At 33.4% G+C, this 25658-nt stretch overlaps 3 protein-coding genes and 2 pseudogenes across 8 annotated transcripts; 2 read left to right on the forward strand and 3 right to left on the reverse strand.

Moving 5' to 3' along the window:
• Window positions 1–2184: 2184 nt before the first annotated feature.
• Window positions 2185–4028, forward strand: LOC125603969 (pathogenesis-related thaumatin-like protein 3.5). The gene is made up of 3 exons (XM_048774648.1): window positions 2185–2467; window positions 2764–3427; window positions 3830–4028. Exons 1-3 carry the CDS (start codon window positions 2407–2409, stop codon window positions 3963–3965), a joined length of 861 nt encoding a protein of 286 aa, XP_048630605.1. The 5' UTR covers window positions 2185–2406; the 3' UTR covers window positions 3966–4028.
• A 92-nt stretch (window positions 4029–4120) lies between these two features.
• Window positions 4121–7252, reverse strand: LOC125603967 (cell division cycle 20.2, cofactor of APC complex-like). Of its 5 annotated transcripts, none has more exons than XR_007335851.1 (5): window positions 6872–7252; window positions 5540–6774; window positions 5227–5316; window positions 5080–5163; window positions 4121–4596 (listed from the first exon to the last, which is right to left on the reverse strand). XR_007335851.1 is itself a non-coding variant. In XM_048774647.1 (3 exons), the coding sequence occupies exons 1-2, from the start codon at window positions 6935–6937 to the stop codon at window positions 5557–5559; spliced, it is 1284 nt and encodes a 427-aa protein (XP_048630604.1). In that variant the 5' UTR covers window positions 6938–7252; the 3' UTR covers window positions 4121–5316; window positions 5540–5556. The 5 variants fall into 5 exon arrangements, 1 of the variants encoding a protein (XP_048630604.1); XR_007335850.1 differs by having other exon boundaries at window positions 4121–5014; XR_007335852.1 differs by having other exon boundaries at window positions 5080–5316.
• A 2313-nt stretch (window positions 7253–9565) lies between these two features.
• On the forward strand, window positions 9566–10552 carry LOC125603966 (annotated as a pseudogene).
• Window positions 10553–10729: 177 nt separating this feature from the next.
• LOC125603972 (protein POLYCHOME-like) lies at window positions 10730–12133 on the reverse strand. Of its 2 annotated transcripts, XM_048774652.1 has the most exons (4): window positions 11930–12133; window positions 11520–11746; window positions 11378–11443; window positions 10730–11301 (listed from the first exon to the last, which is right to left on the reverse strand). In XM_048774652.1, the coding sequence occupies exons 2-4, from the start codon at window positions 11736–11738 to the stop codon at window positions 10990–10992; spliced, it is 597 nt and encodes a 198-aa protein (XP_048630609.1). In that variant the 5' UTR covers window positions 11739–11746; window positions 11930–12133; the 3' UTR covers window positions 10730–10989. The 2 variants fall into 2 exon arrangements, with proteins under 2 accessions (XP_048630609.1, XP_048630610.1); XM_048774653.1 differs by having other exon boundaries at window positions 11520–12133.
• A 3870-nt stretch (window positions 12134–16003) lies between these two features.
• Window positions 16004–19403, reverse strand: LOC125603970 (annotated as a pseudogene).
• Between the last annotated feature and the right edge of the window lie 6255 nt (window positions 19404–25658).

Consider the following 25658-nt stretch of genomic DNA (forward strand, 5'->3'; position numbering starts at 1 on the left):
AGAAGACTTTTAGGAAGTTTAGACGACTTTACAGGAAGTCCAGACGACTTTTAGGAAGTCCAGACGACTTCCAGGAAGTCCAGACGACTTTGTCATAAGACTTCCAAGAAGTCCAGACGACTTCCAGACGACTTCCAGACGACTAACAGGTAAGTCGTCCCAGAAGTCTTCCAGATCTGAAAAACCTGCATATTAAATCCAGATCTGAAAAATCTGCATATCCAAAAACGTTCAAATGGCTTAAAAACAGAAAAAAATGAGTGGAAGATTAGATAAATCTACCTTTACAGAACACACAAAAATACATATCTAAAAATAATAGACCTACCTTTAAATTAGTGGAAGATGAGTACCATCTAATTAAAAACCTGCAAAAAAGATAGATTAGTAAGAAAGACATGAGACAAAACTGAAAAATTCATATAAAGTTTGGTGTTTTCAAGTCAAAGAGATTAGAGTGGGTTTGGAGAGTTTTAGTTTGGGAAAAAGTAAGAACTTTATACAACAAGAAGTTACCAAATGAAGAAAAATCAGACATAAGAACTTACCAAAACGCTCAGATCTATTATGAAAGGGAGACTTCGTCAGAAGACTTCCATGAAGTCCAGATGACTTCCAGGAAGTCCAGACGACTTCCTGGAAGTCCAGACGACTTCCTGGAAGTCCAGACGACTTCCTGGAAGTCCAGACGACTTCCTGGAAGTCCAGACGACTTTGTCAGAAGACTTCCAAGAAGTCCAGACGACTTCCAGACGACTAACAGGTAAGTCGTCCCAGAAGTCTTCCAGATCTGAAAAACCTGCATATCAAATCCAGATCTGAAAAACCTGCATATCCAAAAACGTTCAAATGACTTAAAAATAGAGAAAATGAGTGAAAGATTAGATAAATCTACATTTATAGAACACACAAAAATACATATCTAAAATTAATAGATCTACCTTTAAATTAGTGGAAGATAAGTACCATTTGATTAAAAACCTGCAAAAGAGATAGATTATTAAGAAATACATGAGACAAAACTGAAAAATTCATATAAAGTTAGGTGTAGTCAAAGAGATTAGAGAGAGGTTGGAGAGTTTTAGAATGATGAACATTACATTTTTGTTGCAGCCATTTGAGAGGAGGAGAGAGAACATGTAATTTTTTCTTTATATAGGGAGACAAAAAAATCTAATTAGGTTAAATATTTTTGAGTCAGACGACTTCCTGGACGACTTACATTTCAGTCGTCTCGTGAAGAAATTAAAATAGACGACTTACATGTAAGTCGTCCAGAAGAGTTTAATATTTTTAGCGGGAAATTAAATATTTTTAGCGGAAAACTAAAATAGAAGACTTTCCAGACGACTTACAAATAAGTCGTCTGGTTTAAATTATTTAAGCGGAAAAAAAAAAATTTTAAAAATTTTAGGCGGGAATATTTGGACGACTTACATGTAAGTCGTCTATTTTAATTTCTTTACCAGACGACTGAAATGTAAGTCGTCTAGACCCTAAACATAACCCCTAAACTAGCTTTTATATGTCCGGTAAATGATCCGGTTAGGTTAAAACGTACATTGGTAAAGTTAAAGGTTCGGTACGATGTGGACGACTGAAATATACGTCGTCCGAGTAAATTATTCAACAGACGACTGAAATATAAGTCGTCCACACCCTAAACATAACCCCTAAACTTAATTATCTAATTAAACACTTCATAAAATCAAATCAAACTTGAAAAGTGTTTACTATACACAGAAATAAACACATATAGGTGAAAACTAATTTTTGAAAAAAAAACATTTTAGTTTTCCAAAATCTAACCCTAACAATACATACAATACTACAACATATGTTTGCCAAACTCCTAAACCAAAGTATTTCATGATTTACTACTTCCACTCATCTATCTTCAAAACAAATCAATTTTATCATATCTTAATTTATATCACTTAAAACTGTTTATAATTACTTGATTTTTATTTTTCACGCATCAAAATATTTTTTACAAGATTTATAAATTATTTTTAAAATAAACTGGTACCACACGACTTACATTTCAGTCGTCCAGACGACTTCCAACATCTCAGACGACTCAGACAATTTACTGGGGCTATATTCGTAAAAATGGCTTCTGTTTTTTTGTTTGGTCACAAGGGACTGAGCTGTAATTTCACTAGGTTTTTAGGTTAGTTTTGCATTTGATTCAAGTTTGGGTATATGTTTGGGGTTAAAATCAAGTTGTGGGTTAGTTTTGGCAAAAACCCCTTAGTATAATCTGAGATATAGACTGTCCATGCATGCAAGTTATTCTCTATACCTCTCTTAAAAAGGCAATCTCATCTCAGTAATTCTCCGTAATCCAACCACACCCGGACCAACGAATAAGGATATTTTGATCGTTAAAGCTTTTCCAGTATTATGCATCTTCGTTTCAACTTGTCACCGAGGATCTTGTTACTATTTCTAACACTTTTATCAGGTAATTATCCAATATCCAAAATAGTTTTAATGGTAGATGTATCTCTCCACGTATCTGTATACACATGCATTCATCATGTATATATATTATTTTTCAGGTAATATTTTTATTTTATAAAAAATCACAAATATAACTTAAATTAGTTAAAATTGTTACATGAGAAATCCCATTCTAGCTCTATGATTTTTTCTGCCAATGAATTTTATCAATTTTGATTTTTATTTGGCACATTCAATAATGGATTCATATCCGTTAATGATTAGAACTCTAGTCTCTAGTGATTATTTAAACTACAGGGACAAAATGGTCGGAGTCAGCTCGAGTATTCACAATCGTAAACTCATGTGACCAAACAATCTGGCCAGCGATAACACCCGGAGAAAACTTCAACGGCGGAGGATTCGAGCTCAAACCGGGCCAATCCATAGTCTTCAACGCGCCAGTAGGCTGGTCAGGTCGAATATGGGGACGAACCGGCTGCAATTTCGACAAAACCGGAACCGGAACATGCGAAACCGGTTCATGCGGCTCGACCCTAAAATGCTCAGCCTCCGGAAAACCACCAGCTTCACTCGCCGAGTTCACGTTAGCCGCATTGGATTTCTACGACGTGAGTCTCGTCGACGGGTTTAATCTTCCGATGTCCGTGACTCCGATGAACGGAAAGGGAAACTGTAGTGTCGCCGGCTGTGTGGCTGACCTGAGATCAAAGTGTCCGCCGGAGCTTGCCGTGAAATCTAAGGGGAAAGTGGTTTCGTGTAGGAGTGCTTGTGATGTGTTCGATAGAGATGAGTATTGTTGTAGAGGAGTTTATGGGAATCCTGTTACGTGTCGACCAACAAATTACTCGAAAATGTTCAAGGAAGCTTGTCCTACTGCTTATAGCTATGCTTATGATGATCCGACCAGTATCTTCACTTGTTCCGGCACTGATTACGTCATCTCTTTCTGTTCCTCCAAGTTTGTGTCTTAAACTTTTTTCTTTTGGTGTTTATATTTGTTTTTGACATATATTTATACATATTTTAAAACTCAAACACATTAATTTCTATAACATTTTAACATTTAAAAGAAAACCAATAATTTTAAGTCTGAACCCCAAAACATTACTTGTGTGCTTCATATATGTTAAACCAAAAAAACATTATTAATATTTGTGTTTACATTTTATAGCTATAATACATTTTAGGCTTAAGTAAATGTTATAATCCTTTGCTAATTTCAAATGCAGAGGTAACCAAAACCAAGCAATCTTTTGCACCCAAAAACTAGCAATCTTGGCCACCTAATCTTTGTGTTTGATTCTGTATTTCTCTTTTGATTTTGTATGTTTAATTTGATTGTTATTGTGTATGTGTACAGGAAGAAGCCGGTGTGTACGTACCATGATAACAAGTTGGCATGCAGCGATGGTTCTGGTTCAGGTGGATTCAGGACGATGACTGGGAGATTGTGGCTTATATTGATGTTGTCTATTTTTGCTTTTATCTACTCTTAGTTCTTTTTTTTCGAGGAAAAATCCTCAGGTCACTAAGCCACGTTAAATTCAAAGATAAAATGTCCCTATCGAAAATCATCTTTCAGTATTATGAGTCATATTGTATGATCCAATAAAGATAAAAAATCAATTTTTGATAAAAGAAGAGAACCAAAAGGAAAACTGTCTTTTTATTTTTCAAACAAATCAGGAAAATTACAAGAGTAAGAGTTCGTAATATTTCAAAACATAATGTTTTCAACCTAATCTCATAGCTCTCAAGACTGCTGCTATGTACATGATCCGTTTCAGTTCCAATCAAAACCATCATTAGAGAGCTTATTATATCTTTATTCTCTTCTTATTCCCCATTTTGCTTTGGCCTCATGGATCATCATCATCATCTACTCTTCTCTTCTGTACTGACTATGACGCACTTTTCTGTGACCGTCTCTGATGCTTCTGGGAATCCCTTGCCACGTCAGCTTACAGCTGTGAGCTCCAACTTCCAAGCTGTAACTAAACTTCTTAGCCTCGTTCTCGTCTCGCCATGCTGGTCTTGGCTATGAGCATATTCATCGTTTCCGAGGATTTTCCATCTATTTCATTTGTTACCGTTGTTTCAGAAGGCTCCCCAACTTTATGCTTTTCTCTGAAAATGACACGAGCAACATCAGTAGTTTGTTTCCTTCCAGAACCACCAATACCTAATGTTTCATTTCTTTTTTCCTGGCAGACGACTGTACAACTGACGGGTTGATCTTGGACAACAACATCTCATTTTATTTCCAAACCGATGTAATTTTGGATCCTGACGATTCACCAACCTTAACCTCAATTGGAACAGATATATATATATATATATATATGCACAGGTAATATATTCTACAAGCAATGATTATCCTTGGGGATATAATATCATTTAAGGCAACACTGGCGCAGCATAATGCTCAGGAAGATAATGGGTAAGAGCGGGTCCAACATCTCAAGCTTCCCACACAAGTCTTATTACCGGAGGCAGATAATGCTCAGCTATTGACCAGAGAGAGAGAGAGTGATTTACGCAGACCCTTCATCAAAACTTTCCTTAGTTCCCTAACCAGAAGTTGTTTGCATTTATGTAAATTTCTATTACCTCGTCTGTATGAAGTTGGCTGAGATATGGATGATTGTGATATATATTCCGAAGCTCCATCACTGAGTTGTGCACTGCACGCGACTGTAAAAAGAAAACTAACTAAGAAACAACTGAATACACAATACGCAGAGCACAAAACAGCACCTTCATGTTTCCAAGCGAATCCTCAACCCTCTTCATTAAAAGTTTCTTCTGATATGCAGAAGCCTCGCACTCTATCTTTTCATTGTCAACCTACCAAAATAAATTTAGATGATAAGAGTTAAATTAAAAGATCCTACCCGATCACTAAAATAATGATGAGACTGGAAGTGAGAGAACAAATCTCTTAAGTATCAAAACATAGTAAATTCGTAACTTGTAAAATAAAAGATAAAAAGCTCTCTATTCAACATATACTTTTACAAAACTAGTTTGAGGACATTTTTCTAGTCAATACAGTGGCTGGAGAAGGAACCTCTGGTAGTTGAGTTTTCAACGAATACGAGCGACATGAGAAAACGGCTCATGAGCTGCTTTTGGAACAGTTTTTTTGGCGGTGGTGTGAGGTAGTCCAAAAACATTCCAAAAGCACAGATTCTCGTCTCCTGCAGCTGAAACTACAGTACAACCATCTGGACTCTGGGTCATAGATAGAACTCTTGACGTATGACCAGAGAGCTCAGCCATTTTCACCATCGACGGGTACTTCCACAGTGTGAGCTGAGACCCATGTGAGCAAAGCAGCTCTCTTTGATTGTTGCTCCACAAGAGAGAAGAGACTTGGGAAGCAGTGTCAAGCGAATTCAAGCAAGCCCCTGTGCGAGTGTTCCAGAACTTGATCTTCCTATCTTCTGCACCACCGCCAGATGCAAGCAAATCGCTTTGGAAAGGACACCAAGCGAGAGCCTTAACTGCAGATGTATGCCCCCTGAGCCTGTGCAGCCACTGCGTACTAGTAGAACGATCCCATATATGTACTAGACGGTCGTTTCCGCCGCTAGCTAGTTGCTGACCAGATGCTGACCACTTGAGCCCACAGACCTCTTGAGTGTGACCCTTGTAAGTAGACACAGGGTATGACATGAACCGCACATCGTTGTTGAAGATACGTCCGTCCATTCCTCCGGTTGTCAATATATGAGTGTTCCAGGCCAAGGACCCAACTCGTGTGTGGTGGAAGCCTTGCAATGTTCTCAGTAGAGTCTTGGTTACACAGTCCCAAATGTGAACTTGACCATTGTTGAGCCCAACTCCAAGGTTGATACCATCATGCGCCCAGTTTAGACTTGTGACAGGTCCTTGGTCTTCACCATACGTGACAAGCGTAGTCACGGAGCCAGTGGAAGCATCCCAGAGACAAACAGAGTTGGCCAAGGCAACGGCTAGGACATTAGCACTGCTCCAGTCGAGAACGTTGAGATAGAAGTCATCCACAAGGCCAGGAGCATCCAAAGTTCTCTCGGGACGCTGAGGAATGCGTCGAGGAGGCTCATGCTGATGCTGATGCTGATGGTGAAGAGAAGTAGAAGAAGGTGGTTTGTTGGTGAATGCGAGGATTCGAGTTCGGTTAAGACCCATAGTCTCAGCCAATTGCTTTCTATAAGCTTTTCTGGATGAACTGACCTCTTCTTCTTCTTCTCTTTCTTCCATAAGAGCCAAGTGAGCATAGTCGAAATCCATGGCTGCTCTGTTCGGTATGAATCTGTCAAACTTTAAGAACAAAACAAAAAAAAACAAACAAACAAGTCAGTACAACAAACTCGATTCAGAAAAAGAAGGATCAAAACCCTAATTTGAAGAAACTTACTTTTTCCTTCTTGGAGTTGCTCACGGGAAGGAACCTGCGTTGGAGAACTATTCGACAAGTGTTCATTGCTCTCTCTCTCTCTCTCTCTCTCTCTCTCTCTCACGTTTTGTTCGTTGCTTTTTCGGGAAGAAAAAAAGAAAGAAACAAGTAATAGCTTTAATCACCTCGTTGCACCACCTCTATTTATAACCCGCCTCATTAACCGACACTCAACAAATATAAGGAAATAACTCAATTTTACTATTTTGTTGATAAAAAAAAAAGGAAATAACTAAACGTTTGTTCTTCGCGCAGGATTTCGGGAGAATAATCTATTTTTCCCCAATCAAAACAAATTATTCTCAATTCCCTCTTTTAAATTCTCTTCCACAATTTACCATTTTCTTTTTCTATTATTTTTTTTCTCTTTCTGTAGGTGAGTCCCAAACGTTTTTTTTATACTTATTAATCTTTGAATTTTTCTTGGGTTTATCTTTAGGATGAATATGTTGGTTCACAAACCATTAATAAGTTGCCAATTCGTATCTAGTTTTTAATTAAAAAAAAAAAGAAAACCATGTAGCATTCTCAACTTCTTGAGGATTAGACTTGACATTAACGGTGGTTGAAAGTGCAACCACTATGCATATCGACTTTATGATCGTCTTTGAGATGCTCAACAAGGGATGGAATGTCTCCCGTCACTGAACACTCGACCTGCAGTGCTGCTCGTGCTTGACCTTGCTGTAGTACGGGAAAATGTCGTGACACCCTAAGCTTTGGTACCGGCATGAAACCTCCAACGATTCCGCAACCTTCTCGAGAGCCAAGCATCTTATGTTGCCGAGCTCGTAACGGCATGTAGGGTGCACGTGTTCTGCACTTGTTGTTTGCAGCTGGAACATAACGTGTGGCCATTGGGACACTATGGGAAAATTAACAAACCTAGATGTCAACGTTAACTACACAAAAGAGTAGAACAGTCGCACACACACCTGATTAATTGGAGGATACATGAGATTTGTGCAAACTGGACATTCGAGAAGCTCATGAACACCATTGCCCTTTTCGAGTTTTGTCTGTTTCATGTTCATATGTTTTGTGTAATCAGGAGAATTCTCTTAGATATGGGATCATATATATATATCATTGCATGTAACTCTACTTCTCTGTCTATAAAGTTTAAAAACTGAAGCTTTCTATTGCCTAAAGATCTAACAGTGATTTATTCTTGTCAAAAATACTCAAGATTGCTGATGTATCTGTCTTCATGTCTGCAGATGGGATCGGGATCAATCCCCAACAGGCGCAGGTGACATTTTTGAGTTCTTGAATTGGCTTTTACTCGTGCTCTTTCTTTTTTACTTTTATTTGTTTGTGTAGCTCATTCTAAGCTCACTTATTGTCAATCTCTTAAGTGGAAAGCTAATGTGTGTTTGTTTGTTTGATGTCAGGAAACGTGTTCCTGAAGCATGGATCTGAACTAAGACTCATCCACCGTGATAGAGTTGGAGCTGCGTTTTGTTATTGATCCAATGAATCTTGTAAACCGAATGAGAGAAACAGTACCAGAAACATATTAAAAACTTTTGACATATTGAAATGGTTATTGTACAACTTCCTTTTTTAGACAAGCAAGGGAACTGGATCTGGTTTAAAGTTATATCTTTGGGTCTAATTCATGGTTATGTCTTACATTTATATCGTCCATGTTGTGCACTACACAAAGCTCGCGCATCTCTTTGAATGTTTACTTACTCATTTGGCTAGCGATTTATTTTTGTCTAGTCCGTGCGGTGCGTTTACGCTGTTATATCCGGTAGTACACTCTAGCCAACATTATTGGATCCTTGTCGGGCTGATTAATTATAGTCGATAATGCTAAAGGCTCAAGGTAGGCTCCAACAAAGCCACGTCGATTCTTTCCTTTCTAGGGAATAAGAAGCTCAATATTTTCGTTTATCAGTGTAGGCCCCAACGGGCCTAAACTATAATCAACTGACCGGCGATAAGAATTCGAGTAGAAATCACTTTGTATCTAGTCTGAAGAGAAATTCATCTTTGTTACTATAAATAGAAACGTCACACTTTGACCTAAATGCAAATTATCTTCCATTTTTAAAAACGTTTCGTGCGTCCCACGTAAACCTCGCATTTTTAAAAAATGTCCCCTATCGAAAATCATCTTTCAGTATTATGAGTTATATTGTATGATGATCCAATAAAGATAAAAACCAATTTTTGATATAAGAACAGAACCAAAAGGAAAACTATCTTTATTTTTCCAACAAATCAGGAAAATTACAAGACTGAAGGAGTTTGTAATATTTCAAAACATAATGTTTTCAACCTGATCACGGGGAGATTTTGATCTCATAGCTCTCAAGACTTTGCTATGTACATCATCCGTTTCAGTTCCAATTAAAACCATCATTAGAGAGCCTATACGAAACATCATTTGGAATCATCTACTCTTCTCTCCAAATCCGTCCGGTGACTCTTAACTTGAGCTCGTCTTTGTCACTGCCTGAAAAGAACAAAGCCATGTTTCTAGGGATGATGAGACCGTTCTGACTATCACGGACCTTCCTGTGACCGTCTCTGATGCTTCTGGGAATCCCTTGCCACGTCAGCTTACGGCTGTGAGCTCCAACTTCCAAGCCGTAACTAAACTTCTTAGCCTCGTTCTCGTCTCCCATGAACCGCAGAAACGCCATGTACACCGGCGCTGTCCCCAGCTGAAACGCCTCAAAGTGTAAACAGAACTGTCTTCCAAAACAGTTGAACACCTAAACCAAAAGCATCAGACAAGAGATAAAGATTCTTTCTCTCATGTCTAGAATAATCATATATGTAGATACAACGGTATATGATTACTTTATTCATTTTATGCTATTCATAGTAAAGTGAGAGCAACAACTGCGCTCAATTGCCTCAGGAGTCTCATCCTCTCCATAGTCTTCTTATTGTTTACAACAGTGCTCCACCTGCACTGTCTTTTACTCAGTTTGTCTGCAATATCTGTAATGTGGGTATGGATGGTAGGTTTTGGTCTTATAACTGTTATGCTTGTAACTATCATGTTCATGCTTCATGTGCTGTGAATAAGCCCAAACCAGTGGCTGCTTCTTCTGGTGTTGAGAAGTGTGGGACAACAAGTGATGAAGGAAGGGCAGTGAGCGCTGAATCTGTTCCTGGTCAGGGTTTGGAGACAGAGCAGACGCAGCAACCTGCTGCAACAACAGAGCAAGTGCTTTGAGGCAACAGCTTAAACTTCAAAGGTTTCAGCTTGAGCTGGATATGAGTTCTGCTCTCGCCTCTCGCAAACATGATTGGCTCCTTCAATCTCAGTTCTTTCGTTTGAAGTATCTTTGCGGTACTCTGCTATGTTGTACTTTTCAGTTTGTTTGATGTGATGCATTTACAATTTGCACACAAAAGCTTGAAAATGGTTTTTGTTCTTGTATTCTGAATATGCAGTAGTATATCTTGTTGGTTTGAATAGTTTCAGGTGAATTGGAACCAAAGACGTTAGAAAAGTAGCAAAGACACTTCCCTTTTCCTCACGTATGGCACTGTTGGATAATTAGTGTTGTTTTTTTGTAGGCTATACTTGATCACGGTCTGTGAAACAATTCCAATCACGTTGAGAAAATCTTGGAAGCTAAAAACAAGCATGGTGGAACAGGATGAGTAGGCTAAGAGCAAAATGTTGCTGGGAAACAACAACAATTAAAACTAATTTGGTCAAATTCGGTTTTGGAATGTGAATTAGGAAGCGATTCAAAGCAGAAGAGATTAGAGGAAGTGAAACTGATGGGTTGTCAAATAATTTTCTAATCAATAGCGCTACTACACAGGCCATGCCAAAGGTACAAAGGTATCAAAAAAATCTTCCAATTTCACAAATAGTGAAAAAAGAAAGTAAGCAAATGTAATATTAACTCTCAAGCCTAAAACACAAACAATGAATCATTTCAGAGTTTACAGTAGTAAGCTCACTTAGTCACCACATTGGTAATAACGTGGAGTATGTACTCTCCGTGATATGATATCCACTCGTCCCTCTTTGTATCATCGTCAACTTTTTTTTACGCCTATGATCCCTACTTTTCAGAGTGTGAAGAGTTCCCAAACGGTCACCTCATGGACATCAATGTTCGAATCCTCCTCTCCCTCTCAGCTCTCTGCGCACTTGGTGTGCTTTTCAGCTTCTCAAGCTCTTCCGTCAGATAAATCCCCACTTGATCTATATAGTTGAGGAGCTCTGGAGTGAGGGCCTCCTCTCCATCAGATAATTCCTCTTTGAGTGAGAGCAACTTCTGCTGAACCCAAGCGATGGAAGAGGGGTGGTTGACTCCAGCGGATGCAACAGCACTGGCCACAGAATACCTGAGCTCGAGCTGAGCCAGTGGTACACGGTCAACTGCTCTCCTTCTCTCAGTACCCGCCTGCAGAATGGACTATGGCTAAACAGGCAAGCCTTACGCAAAAGTCGTTGTTAAAAGCAAGTGAGGCGAGTCTAACCCTAACAACAGCAGTATCAAGGAGGGGCCTTGGGCCAACCACTGCTCTCCTTCTCTCAGTACCCACCTGCACAAAAGATTACGGCTAAACAAGCAAGCCTTAAGCAAAATTGGTTGTTAAAATTCAGTGAAGCTAGGCTAACCCTATTCACATCAGTGATATCAGCGAGGGCCCTCCTTGAAGGTGAAGCACGAGGACGAGTACGAGTACGAGGACGAGGCCTTCCACGCCGCCAAATACCACCTCTTGCTTGCACAGTCCATGTAGTTTCATCGTCAACGAAGATCCTTCCGCGCTGTCTGTTGAGAAACAATGATGCAAAATCAATTTGTCGTTCGAGTCTATCGCGCCCTTCCGCCATCTCCGCTTCTGCAAATTGGTTAACTAGACGGTTAGAATCAATTGATCTTTTTGGGTCTAACCAAAAAAAATAAACCGATTCGAACTAAACCCTAATTTCATTCCTAGCTTTCCATAAACTCATCGAACCTAGTTCTCTACGATCCTATGATCCTAGTAAAAGAGCAATCGGTGGTTCATCGAGATTTTTACCTTTGATATATGTTTACTCTAATCGCTTGGTGTTATGTGAGAGAGAGACGTTGAGACTTTAGAGACACACACGCGAGGCTCTCCTCTGGTTTGGTTTAAATACATTTGAAAACAAGCTGTCCCTAACGGGTATATTTTTTCTTCAAATTACTATTACCTTTCAAAAACGAGTAATGATTTTTGAAACTGTTTTGTTTTTTTTTTTTTTTTTTTGATAATCTAGGTAATCCGGACACTCCGGAGGGAACACGGCTAGCGCCTAAGTACACCTCCGCAGAAGGCATCCTTGAAGACAGCCCTTTTCACTTGTTTGTTTTTTGTTATTTTGTTTTTTTTTTTGTTTTTGCTAATAATGTAAACTAGGCTAAGATCTGCATAATGCGCGGGATAAACATTTTATATATAAATAATAATTTATATATTATTATTTATTTTATGTTTTTTAAATATTATAAAATAATAAAATAATAAATATATATTGAAATATTGAAAAATCGGTAATATTACATATATAATTAAATTGGCTTGCGCATATAAATCAAACAATGACTATTGTTTATTAACGATAATTTTATGGTAAATAAATAAAAAATCAATTTTATCCATTTTATATAATATAATTAAATTTAAATGATATTAACATAGATATGAAATATATTTTTAGTAAAGTTGTTCATTAAACAAAGGTTTTAATCATATGGTTTTATGATTCTTGTCATCTTATAGCAAAAATTTAAACCATTAATAACTTTTTAATTTGAGATGTCTAATAGTTTTAGTAATTTATAAATATTTTTAATTGAATGCAAAATTAAAATATTAGTTAAGTTCTCAATATTTGTTCAATGCATATATCAATTTATAATTTGTATTTTATATGATATGTAGTTTAATTAAATGATGTATATATATATATATATTAATAATAACACTTATTAAATAAGACTTCTTACTCATGTAGTTTATAACTATTTATATCTTATTATACCAAAAATTTAAATCATTGATAATAAAATTTTGTTTGAGACTTTTAACAGTTTAGTAATTTATATTTTTTTTTTAAAATTCAAAATACAACATATACGAAAAAAATCTAATTTTTTATTATATGGTTAATGAAATTGTGTAATATGTTTTAATAAAAAAGATTTAAACAAAAATGATTGAGTGTATACAAATTGTTAGCAAATCTTTGTTATTGAAAATTATTAATTGCTATATATATATTTTAATAGCATTAGGTAATTATGTAGCTTTATTTAAGGAAAGAATGAAGAATAACTTTTAATACTAATAAATGATTTTGTGATCAGTTTAATGAAAACTATAGTTTATATTTAGATAGACCCATTTAATTTTTTAAAGACTCGAAAATCATTTTCATGATGACACGTGTATGATTCAAATGTTGTAATTCTCTTTTAATATATAGGGGATTTCATTACTAATAATAAACCGGAAACTCCTTTGCCTCCCCCTTTGCAAACCGGAAACTCCTTTTCCTCTGAAACCTCTACCCAGCGGTAAAGGCGAGACAAACAGTCAAGATGGCCACAGTTAGTGACTACCTGATCTTTGGACAGGTCCATGCATATATAGCAATCGAAAAAGCTCCCTTCGCTTCCAACACTCTTCTTAACAACCATTTTCTCCTCATTTACATTGTCTTCTTCCATCACTTTGTTCCCATTCTCACACTTCTTCGAGTCCTCGTTCATTTACATTCGCTTATTTTACTTTTAATTTAATATAATAACCAATCATAGGAAGTCTCAAGCGTTGTCTTCACGTCTTGCACGTCCTCTCTGGACCGGATCATATTACTAACTTATCTTTTGTAATCATTATTCATCTATACTATACTAAAAGGGGGATATAAACTCCTCTTAGAGTGTCCACATAAGCACAAAAAATCGTCCAATCAGAGAGTCCGAAGTTGCCACGTCATCTCATTTATTTTTTCGTAAAAAATGAAAAAACATTACAAAGGAAAGGATCGAACCCGGGTTAGTATGACATAAATATAGGGCAGATACCACTAAGCCATTGAAACTTTCTTGGACACATATACAAGAATCACTAAATATGTAATCATACTCTTATGTACATTTACCAATGTTTTTAAACCCGACCCGGACACCAAACCGGACGACTTACCGGCTCACTGGGTCACTGGATCGACCGGGGATGAACCGCGGGTTAATAAATAAATTAATTTTATTAAATAATAATATATTAGCTATAAATATATAAAAACTAAACTTTGGATATGTATACATTTTATGTTTAAAAAGTATTTAAAAATATTTATGAATATATATATAATATTCATAAATATTTAAATAAGTGAATATAATCATTCAGTCTTTAAACTTTTAAAAGAAAAAAAAAATTTTGAATGAAGATCTTAAAAAGTTGGAACTTGAGATTGAAAATCTTAATGTCTAATGTGAATAATAAATAAAACTTCAAATTCAAAATAAACTAAAAATAAAAGATCATTGTAATAAATTGTCAATAACAAAAATAAACTAACACCAAATCACATCAACTAATTTTGGTTCTCTCTACCATCGTTCATTTCATTTTCTTCTGGTGGCATAATGAAATCTTGATCAAAATTTAAAAATCAAAAATATAAAACCGAAAAGGAAAATCTAACTTTTTTCGTCAGCACCTAACTTCTTAATTGGAAACTTAGAATATAAAACATAATTTAAAAACTAAAAAAAAAGTAAAAGTTATTTATTGGTCCAACCGGTATCGGATTCTGGGTTTTAGTGGGTTTTTGTGGGTTTTTGCGGGTTTCTAAATATTGGGTTTCGTGTTATATAATAAATATATATTATTTACTGATAATAAAAATATAGTTATTCATCTATCACAAATATCTATGCAAATATGTGAATCAAGTACAACAATCAAACAACATAATGATTTTCACAAAGAAAATTTAAAATATATTTATGTTATGTAGTCTTATTTTATATTCTTTAAATAATGTAATATAATATTATACATTATTTTTTTAGAATTGAAAAATACATATATATCAGTTAGACAAATTAAGCGATAATTAGACAAATTTGATTTTTTTTGCGAGCCAAAAGTTTATTATTAAATTAGCATCAGTTATTTCAAGATGTTTAAGAAGGATGGACAAAAAAATAGGATGAACATAAATGATATATGAACTATAAATAGTACTTTGTAAAGCTGACTTAGATAACACATCTGCAAATCCATTTCCAGTGCTTTTTGATGCCTAAATTCAGTTTCTTCAGAGCAGTTGTTCCACAAAGAGATCGTATGAGATATTGTTTTGATATTCAGATTTGTTTCTTGACTGTTAAGAAGATTGATAACTGTAAAAATGTCTCATTCGAATATGATATGTCTATAACCGAATCCCCAACATCAGACAAGTTTATTTTAAAATTAAATAATTTTATTTTTCTTATATTATATAATAAATATATATTATTTACTGATAATAAAAATGTAATTATTCATCTATCACAAATAACTATGCAAATATGTGAATCAAGTAAACAATCAAACCACATAATGATTTTCACAAAGAAAATTTAAAAAATATATTTATGTTATGTAGTCTTATTTTATATTATTTAAATAATATAATACAATATTATGCATTATTTTTTAGAATTGAGAAATACATATAGTATCTTATCCGCGCGTAGCGCGGTTAAAAAATCTAGTATTTCTAAAGTCTAAAAGTTCTTCTAACATATCATCTGCTTGAATTCACAATTAATCATTTTGGTAATGTAACAACATGTCTTATCTTTGGTAATGTCTTAAACCTGCTATGATTCGGTAACATTAGTTAGTCAGAATCTCACTAAGCCACGTTAAATTTCTGTGTTGATTTTTTTTTTCTTTTTTGCGATTGTTCGTATCTCTCCCTCCATTATTTCCTTGGATCCATTAACCCTTTCACTTCAACGATAAAATGTTCCTATCGAAAATCATCTTTCAGTATTATGAGTCATATTGTATGATGATCCAATAAAGATAAAAACCAATTTTTGATATAAGAACAGAACCAAAAGGAAAACTCTCTTTATTTTTCCAACAAATCAGGAAAATTACAAGGCTGAAGAGTTTGTAATATTTCAAAACATAATGTTTTCAACCTGATCACGGGGAGATTTTGATCTCATAGCTCTCAAGACTTTGCTATGTACATCATCCGTTTCAGTTCCAATTAAAATCATCATTACAGAGCCTATATGAAACATCATTTGGAATCATCTACTCTTCTCTCCAAATCCGTCCGGTGACTCTTAACTTGCGCTCTTCTTTGTCACTGCCTGAAAAGAACAAAGCCATGTTTCTAGGGATTATGAGACCGTCGTGACTATCACGGACCTTCCTGTGACCGTCTCTGATGCTTCTGGGAATCCCTTGCCACGTCAGCTTACGGCTGTGAGCTCCAACTTCCAAGCCGTAACTAAACTTCTTAGTCTCGTTCTCGTCTCCCATGAACCGCAGAAACGCCATGTACACCGGCGCTGTCCCCAGCTGAAACGCCTCAAAGTGTAAACAGAACTGTCTTCCAAAAAAGTTGAACACCTAAACCAAAAGCATCAGACAAGAGATAAAGATTCTTTCTCTCATGTCTAGAATAATCATATATGTAGATAAGATAAGATGCATACCGTGAGCATCCATGTAGCATTCTCAACTTCTTGAGGATTAGACTTGACATTAACGGTGGTTGAAAGTGCAACCACTATGCATATCGACTTTATGATCGTCTTTGAGATGCTCAACAAGGGATGGAATGTCTCCCGTCACTGAACACTCGACCTGCAGTGCTGCTCGTGCTTGACCTTGCTGTAGTACGGGAAAATGTCGTGACACCCTAAGCTTTGGTACCGGCATGAAACCTCCAACGATTCCGCAACCTTCTCGAGAGCCAAGCATCTTATGTTGCCGAGCTCGTAACGGCATGTAGGGTGCACGTGTTCTGCACTTGTTGTTTGCAGCTTGAACATAACGTGTGGCCATTGGGACATTATGGGAAAATTAACAAACCTAGATGTCAACGTTAACTACACAAAAGTAAGTTGAGTGTCGGAGAAAGAGTAGAACAGTCGCACACACACCTGATTAATTGGAGGATACATGAGATTTGTGCAAACCGGACATTCGAGAAGCTCATGAACACCATTGCCCTTGCTTGAACGGATTTTTCCAATGGAGACATCCTAACCTCGTAAGCTAAGCCTATCCAGTTAGACTTCAAGGCTTCTTTGTAAGTACTGCCACCAGGAGCCATAGCTTTCTTTATGGCCTATTAGCAATCAAGTGTAATGGAACTTTCCTAGATGAATATACTTTTGCTCTCCTGCAGGAAGATTAAAAAATTGCAAATGTAAGTTAATATAATCAGAAGGAAAACATAACAGTTTTTCACCAAAAACCTCAAAAAGAAAATAAAGAAAATGGTATTTATAGACAAGCAGCAGGTAACATGTTGTTCAAAAGTAGGTTAGGAGGAGGTAGATACTTAGTTCATAAATTATGATAAGAGGCTTTAATTTATTTATACAAGCTCATAAATTAATTTATAAAATCTATTCTTAAATTTCATTTTATATTAAATGATAAATCACTTAATTGATTTTTTCTTAAGTGTCGATCATATATAGAGTTTGAGAAAAAAATATTATAATTTGATTTGTTAATGGATTTTTAATTTTTATTTATTTTATGAGTACGAAAATTAGTTCTAGAAATAGTTTTATCAGTATCCAAATGACCTAAATATATTGCATAAAATAAATTATGGTAATTAAATTTGTGATTTATATAATATATATAATGCTTCATAAAATTATTTTTAGCAATCAAGTATTTCTAAACTATATAAAATATTCCAAAAGTTTCAGTATTATATAGCTTTAAAATTAAGTAATTTTATTAAAAACTCAATCATGAATATTATACATAACTAATTTTAGTACAATTATCAACACAAATATTTAAAATAGTCATATTTATATTTTTTTAAACAATTATTCTTAAAACAATATTTAACAAAAACACATAATGATAAAAACAAATTTTAATTTGAAAAATTATAATAAATGTATTGTTACAAAACATTCAAACCCGCGAAACCGCGGGCATCCACCTAATATATATTAAAAGAGAAACATTGTAATAAATGTTTTTACACTATAATAGACATACTAGATTTTGACCTGCGCTTGAGAAGCGCGGGTATTTTTTGTTGTCCGTTTGATAAAATTTGAATAAATTTATAACTTTTTATTAGGAATAAATGATTTTAAAATTTCTCTATTATAATGTTTGAATTTTAAATAGTATTTTCATATCCAATCCAGACATATAGTCTGTTGTGAACAGCCATGAATTAATCAAGAAGATAGTAGAGAACAAAACATATTGAGGCAAATACCCGTTTAGGGTTTCTTATTATTGTGTGAATGAATAATCTTACAAACCCTTAGACTCATATTCATAGCAGCCTCAAAACCTGATTTCCTTTATATTTTAGGAATACATACTTATCTAGAAAAAGTAAATTTTTCAAATTGTCCGACCCACAAGTGTTGGACTTTTACTGGTGCACAGAGATTTAAGACACACAGAAGCAACATAGTCAAACCGATAGATTCAATAAATCTGTATATAGTCCTATTTTGAATTTAATAAACAAAATATGATAAAAATACGGTAAAACCCAAAACACGCTATTAACGCTATCATTTTTCAGGTTTTTAGGTACTTCTGATCTTTGTCTAAACTTAAATATATGAACCGACCTATCCATGCTACATACTCAAATATTACATGTATTTTACATGTATTTGAATTATGATTCCAAACTGATCCGAACATAAAAGAACCCATCTAAACCTGAATAAAAAAACAAAAATCTATTTGGGTCCAAATGTTTAGAATCCAAATAACCAAGATAGAAAGGAACCGATCCGAATACTTGAGCACCCAAACCTATTTTCTCATTATATTTTGTGTGCATTTTATAAGTTTTACATTTGTTAAATTTTTATGGTTTAAGATTTATTTGATAGATTTTTTTAACTAATTCAGTAGAACATATTTGTAAGATTTCTCATAGTTTTTAAACTTTATTAATAATTTGTTTTTATTATAATACATTCTATAAAAATTAAGTTAAGATAATATAAATATAATTTTATTTTAACATATGATTTGCGATTTATCAAATTTAATTTTGTAAATATTTGAAACTATATAAGATGTCATGATACAATGTTTAATGATATTATTAGTACATGTATAAAATATGGAATATTATTTTAGCTTTAATATGATTGTGATCTTAGTGATATTAATATCCCACACATATCACAATGATTGTGATCCCACGAAATTAGGAGTGTTCGTTAATTTTTATGGTAACACAATTAATATCTCACGAACATCACAATTTTTTATAAGTAGTTAGAGTTATTAATTATGTATAATTAGAGTGATTAATTGTAGGACCAAAAAAAAAAGTGTAATCAAAAGGTCCAAACAACTTTCATAGGTAGATTTACTAAAACTCATTTCCTTTTAATAGTATTGATGACAGCCTCACAATAATTTGATAATAAGTATGCTAACGCGTTCACACTATATTCATAAACGTGTTTACACAATGTATTTTGCATTTTTTAATATAAAGCCCACATACATGGTTCTAATAAAACTTTAGATTTTTCTGTTCGAATAAAAATAGATAACGAATCAAAAGCCAAAAAAATATATATATATATATATTATTTTTATTGTTTACGGATAAAGTTGAGCAAAATATTCATAAATTTTGATTCGATTCGTTATCCGTTCTGATTTGAACCAAAAAATCTGGATATTCATAACTCTACGAAACAAATCAAATACTAAAATACAATATCCAAAAAAGAAGCAAATCACAAATACAAATAGTTTTAGGAACATATATCTGATTCGATCTGTTAAATGCATATATATATACATATATGTAAAGAATTATATATATATGTTATATATATATTATACTTTATATCAGTTTTACAATATTTTTATGAATTAAATTTATTATATCTGGTACTAGAATTTAAAAAGTTAAATAATGTTTTATTTTTGTAATAGAATGTTATTATTAAAATTTTCAATTATTTTTAAAAGAAAAATATCCTAGGATAGCACTAAAAAGTTTATGTCACAAATATAGACTCTACGAATCAAAATGACCAAAATGTTTCATTAAAGATGTAAATATACACTTATACCTCTAGGGTTAACTAATCTAAACCTTAGGGTTTAGAGTTAAGAGGTGGAGACTTGGGATTGATGTTTAAAATTTTATAAAATAGAAAATAGATATTAAAATTTGGAAATAAAAATTTTAAAAATAGTTTCAAAAATTATTTTCGAATTACAAAAAAAAAATTTGAAAAAAGTAAAAAACATTTTTGAAAAAATAAATTTCAAAAAACATTTATAAAAAAGTTCGAATTTGAAAACATATAATCTTAAATTATAAAAAAATTATTTTATTATTATATTATTTTATTATTTTTGTTTTTTTATTTTTTTTATATATCTAGGGTATTAGTATCCTTTTACCTATTAAATGAAATATTTTGTTTAATTTCATCTTTGTGGTCTATTTTTGTGACCAAAACTTGAAAATAGTCTATTAATGAGAATTGCCCTTTTTAAAATTTTATTTTATTTACATATAATTTTATTTTATTTACATATCAAATCGGATATTCTTTAACATTCTAAAACATTTCGGATATCCGTGTCACCGAATATCTAGGTGGCTAAAGATCGAATCAACACGAATGCTTCCAAATACCTAGATATTTAATCTGTGTCCACCCCTATTTACGGATACAATTTTATTTTCTTCATATGAAAAAATGACTGATGTCAACCCCTTTTTTATTTTAAATTAATTTTAATTTTATCTTTCATGTATTATTTTGAACAAAAATTTCATATAATATTAAATAACAATATCTTTATATTTTAGTCAACTATTTTTATATACTTTTTACATAGACATACATGTGCACCTTGATGTGAGCACCCTGTAACTAAGTATTCACCATAACTGAAATATCTAATTTTTTTTAAAGTTGAAATATTTTTTCTTAATGCTTCTTTCACTACTGACAAAATTGTAGTGAATGATTTGTCTTAATAATTTTCTTTTCTTTTTGTTAAACTATTATCTGTTTAGAAACTATAATATGAAACTATTTGTTCGACATGACGACTATCTAAAATTCATAACACGGAAATAAAAATATTATTAATTTTTAGTTTTTACCGAAAAAAACCAAAAAATCAAACATTTCAACCGGATAAACTAAAATAAATATTAATTTAAAATAATAATTATATTTTAGATGATTAAAAACTAAAAAAAAAAAACTTAAAAAATCAAACCAATATCAAGATTAAACATTTTTAATATCTTTTTATTAAAAATAACTAACTAATAATCACATCCCGCGTAAGACGCGGATTATTACCTAATCATCCTATTAAACAGTTTAGCAAAAGCATACAGCTCCTGCAGCATACTGCTTCCATAGCATATTGGTACTGCTAATGTTAATGCTCTACCAATCAAGGCTTATGTTGTATTTATTTAGTAGTTTTTGCTTATGAGAAAACCTACAAAATTTGGAAACATTATATAAGAAAAACAAAACAAAGGTGTATGTTGATCCGTAAGCAAACATAAATAATATCTCTATAAGACTATAATACATATTTGAAAATAAAGAAAACTAACTTGAGGTATGGTCTTGATATAGAAATTAAACATGAGACCTAGTTTCCACCACACCTCAAGTTTTTTATGGGCATTGTAAAGCACTTTGCAAAAAAAAAAAAGAAGAAGAGTTTATTAAGGGTACTGTGAATCTGATTTAAGATGAGTTTGTTAATTTCCTCTCTCGAATTACGACCATCACAGTCAATAAATATTTTCTAATAAATTAAAAATTAATTTAGTCTATTTTAAAATGATATTGATCAAATGTACTATGTTAAGTGGATAAATATTATTTGCAGGTTAACATGATGCAAAATATGATTTGAGAATTGAAGAGTTTGAGCATGTTTAGTTTCACTATCCTGGTCTTTAATCTTGATCAGCCAACTTTGCATTAAGCTTCTCCATAGAAAACTTCTTTTTTTTTAATTATTGATAATAGTTTCTGTCGAAGATTATCTCAGAGGCAATCATTTGTCTTGTTAGAAATTAAAACTTCATCACCCTTTCACAAAGAGAGTCAATAGAACCATTGCAAAGAAATTAGAAAATTACATTGAATCCAGGTAGAGATGAAATTATAGCATTATGAGTCAAACTTCCTCTACGTGTAACAGTTTGGAAATCGTGTGAGAAAGGTTAGGGACTTTTGTCATATCTAAATTTTTATTTTATATGGAAAATAAATAGAAATTAGTTACTAAACTTTATTATGTTTTTATTTTGCATTTATTTATTTGCATTTTTTAATTGTTGATATATGCTATGTGTCAAAATTTTGTTGTTCATGTGACTTGTGTTTAATATATAAACCTGAACTTTAATTTTGATCAGTCAACTTTGCATTAAGAGTCTCCATAGAAAACTTTTTTTTTAATCATTGATAATAGTTTTTGTCGAAGTCAATCTCAGAAGCAATCATTGGTCTGGTTAGAAATTAAAACTTCACCACCCTTTACAAAGAGAGTCAATAGAACCATTGCAAATAAATTAGAAAATTACATTGAATCCAGGTAGAGATGGATTTATAGCATTGTGAGTCAAATTTCCTTGTGTAACAGTTTAGAAATCGTGTGATCATGTGAGAAAGATTAGGAACTTTTGTTAGATCTAAATTTTTCTTTTATATGGAGAATAAATAGAAAGCAGTTACTAAACGTTATTGTGTTTTTATTTTGCATTTTTTATTTACATTTTTTATTGTTTATGCTATGTGTCAAAAATTTGTTGGTCATGTGACTTGTATTTTAGTATATAAAAGATTAGAATTTGTAATTTGGGTATCTGTAAATTTAATGAGCTTAGACTTTCTAATTAATGGAGTTTAGAGATAGCATGTTTAGTTAAAGATTTATCGCATCATTAGTGGTACTAGAGGCATAGCCTCCACGCAAGCGCGGGGCCGTGTACATTGATGCGTTTTGTAATTTTGTATAAAGAATTTTGTCGTTCGTTTTTTTTTTTTGAACTTTTGTTTTTTTATCTATAATAGTGATGAATGTAATAGTGGAAGGCACACAACTTGATTAGGTTGATATTAAATAACCGGTGTTTCTTATGTGTTGATATTTTCATATCTTATCTTGGTAATGATTTGATCAACCATCAGTATTTTTATCACTTCCATATTCAAATGCCAAAGTTCCTTGGATTGATAATGTGTACTTAGAAAGTGGCTAGTATATCATTGAAAATAGTGTAAGGTAAAAGATATAAAATTTGGTTTAAAAAAATTAGCAAATTATACGAACATAGATTAATTTATTATTTTACCCCGAATTAATTTTAAAATATAGAATTCTAATAAAATTGTTTTAAAAAATTTAAGAACTCTAGAGATTTATAAAATTAAATAGTTACAAAATTAAAAAATTAGTGGTTTTTGCTGGACTTTGTTAAAAATGTGGTGGAAAAAAAATCTGGAATATATTGAACAAAAAATAGAATTTGATATAGTTTATGACCTAATATAGTGATCAAATAAAATCTGAGTTTTAATGGTATAGTTGTGGGTTTTCATATTTGTCTTTTCATTGTCTGGTGTTGAAAGTAATTAAACACTGAAATATATATCAAATACAAATAAAGTAGTAACATGTTGCTTTGTAACATATTTCCTATCAGTGCTAACACAAATGCAAATAACATGTTTTTTTATCTTTTGGCTAATTAAAACTCTTAAACTCCATAGAGCAAAAAAACATTGTCTTGTTGTCGTCAGTAGGATAGCTTCTGTTAAACTATTCAGATTTGTCTCTTTCTTCTTATTCGTATACTCTGTTTTCAGTTTTCTCTTGTGCAAGAACATGTTCTTCTCAACCTGAGACAACTTGAATGGACTTAATGACATCACCAACTTTAACAGCCATAAAATCTTCATTTTGAGTAACGTAACCGAAGATAGCGTAACGACCGTCCAAGATGTTGGAATTGCTTGGCGTCAGCTCACTCACTTTCAGCACCAAAAACACTTGGCTCGATCCTGGTCATTCTCAAACTCCTGTTTTGCATTACATATAACTAAAATATATATTGTGGGGAAAGTTTGATGTCTTACATCTCTGGATCTCCATGCCATCGTAGAAATGGCGCTCCACCAAGTCCACAAAGTTCCTGGCGGTAACAGGGGCGTTATAGCCATCGAGGACACTGCAGAAAACACAATCCTCCTCAAGGTTGGGGGTTGTCCTTGATCTTGACATTCATGTACACAGTGGCTCTTCCCTTGATAAGATGCATGTTTATACACTCTGCAGGGACTTCATAAGGGAAGCCATCGACCATGTCCTCTTCTATTCTGCAGAGCGCCACAGGACAGGAAGATCTCAGCTGCAGTCATCAAGAAGGGACTAAATGAGCAAATATATCAGCTTCCTTACTAATCCAAAACCATATTGGTTTTTTTTATCTCTCATGCATTACACCTTTGAGTAAACTCATTCACCAACATACTGGAGAATCTCTTTATCTTTAGGAGCAACCACATCTCTCTTCCAATCTTCGACAATCTGTCGCATATCTTGCACACCAGCTTCCAACTTTTGAATCAGTTCGTAACCATGATCCTTCTTCGCCTCAGAAAAACCCGCCACAATCATGCTTTTCCCTTGCTGCAATGATCCACTTGCTTGTCTCACATTCTACAACAACAACAACAATGGAAAAAAATACAGACTTGCATACATTCTTATAATAGATCATACTTGCTCTTCATAGCAGATTAACTAACTGACTTTAATCATGCTTACTTACACCTAATCCATACTTCTAGCCTTTAGACAAATCTTGCAAGCAATTAAAACACTGTTCTAACAACTTTTCTCAGACCACTCTCTGATCATCTCCTAGTTTGACTTACTCAGTTTAATTATTAACTAACCTCTTAAGATGACTAACGACTCTTTAGAGATGTAATGCAAGGTTGCCTCCTTCTTTGACTCTAATTTAACTTTTTCTTTTTCTTTCTCTTTCACTTAAGCCTTTGATTCTCTTCTTCTCTGCCCATTGTCTTCACTCTTTCTTGTTTGCAGGGTTTATATCTCGTAATCAATTCTAAACAGCTTTTCTTAGGATATCCAACCAAGTTTAGAAACGCCAAAACTGAAATCTCACGGCACAACTGAAATCAAAAAGTCATCCAACTTTTTTGGAAGGGAAAGTGGTCAAACATATTTTCCTTAAGTAAAAATACCAAAACATGAGAAGATGTTTAAATGAGGGACTGACCTGTCTTGATTGAACACTTTAGTTTGTGACAAAGCTGTAGAGAAGACCAGACTATAAGACAAAAACAAAACCGAATGGGAAACAATTATCTCTCTTTCACTCTGACTCTCTTCCACATATTACTCCTCTTATGCAAAACTCCCAGTGAGGAAATAGACCACAAGTCTAGTCATTGCTTCACCGTTCTTAAGGTCAGAA

Source organism: Brassica napus, unplaced genomic scaffold, assembly GCF_020379485.1.
Source record: "Brassica napus cultivar Da-Ae unplaced genomic scaffold, Da-Ae ScsIHWf_43;HRSCAF=80, whole genome shotgun sequence".
NCBI lineage: Eukaryota > Viridiplantae > Streptophyta > Magnoliopsida > Brassicales > Brassicaceae > Brassica > Brassica napus.

Excerpts from the sequence above, each read along its gene's own strand:
- LOC125603969 (XM_048774648.1), top strand. The coding sequence starts at position 2,407 with ATGCATCTTCGTTTCAACTTGTCACCGAGGATCTTGTTACTATTTCTA. Across the intron at positions 2,468-2,763 it reads ATTTCTAACACTTTTATCAG|GGACAAAATGGTCGGAGTCA; the intron begins GTAATTATCCAA and ends TTTAAACTACAG. Across the intron at positions 3,428-3,829 it reads ATCTCTTTCTGTTCCTCCAA|GAAGAAGCCGGTGTGTACGT; the intron begins GTTTGTGTCTTA and ends GTATGTGTACAG.
- LOC125603967 (XM_048774647.1), bottom strand. The coding sequence starts at position 6,937 with ATGAACACTTGTCGAATAGTTCTCCAACGCAGGTTCCTTCCCGTGAGC. Across the intron at positions 6,775-6,871 it reads GCAACTCCAAGAAGGAAAAA|TTTGACAGATTCATACCGAA; the intron begins GTAAGTTTCTTC and ends TTGTTCTTAAAG.
- LOC125603972 (XM_048774652.1), bottom strand. The coding sequence starts at position 11,738 with ATGGCGGAAGGGCGCGATAGACTCGAACGACAAATTGATTTTGCATCA. Across the intron at positions 11,444-11,519 it reads ATATCACTGATGTGAATAGG|GTGGGTACTGAGAGAAGGAG; the intron begins GTTAGCCTAGCT and ends TCTTTTGTGCAG. Across the intron at positions 11,302-11,377 it reads TTGATACTGCTGTTGTTAGG|GCGGGTACTGAGAGAAGGAG; the intron begins GTTAGACTCGCC and ends TCCATTCTGCAG.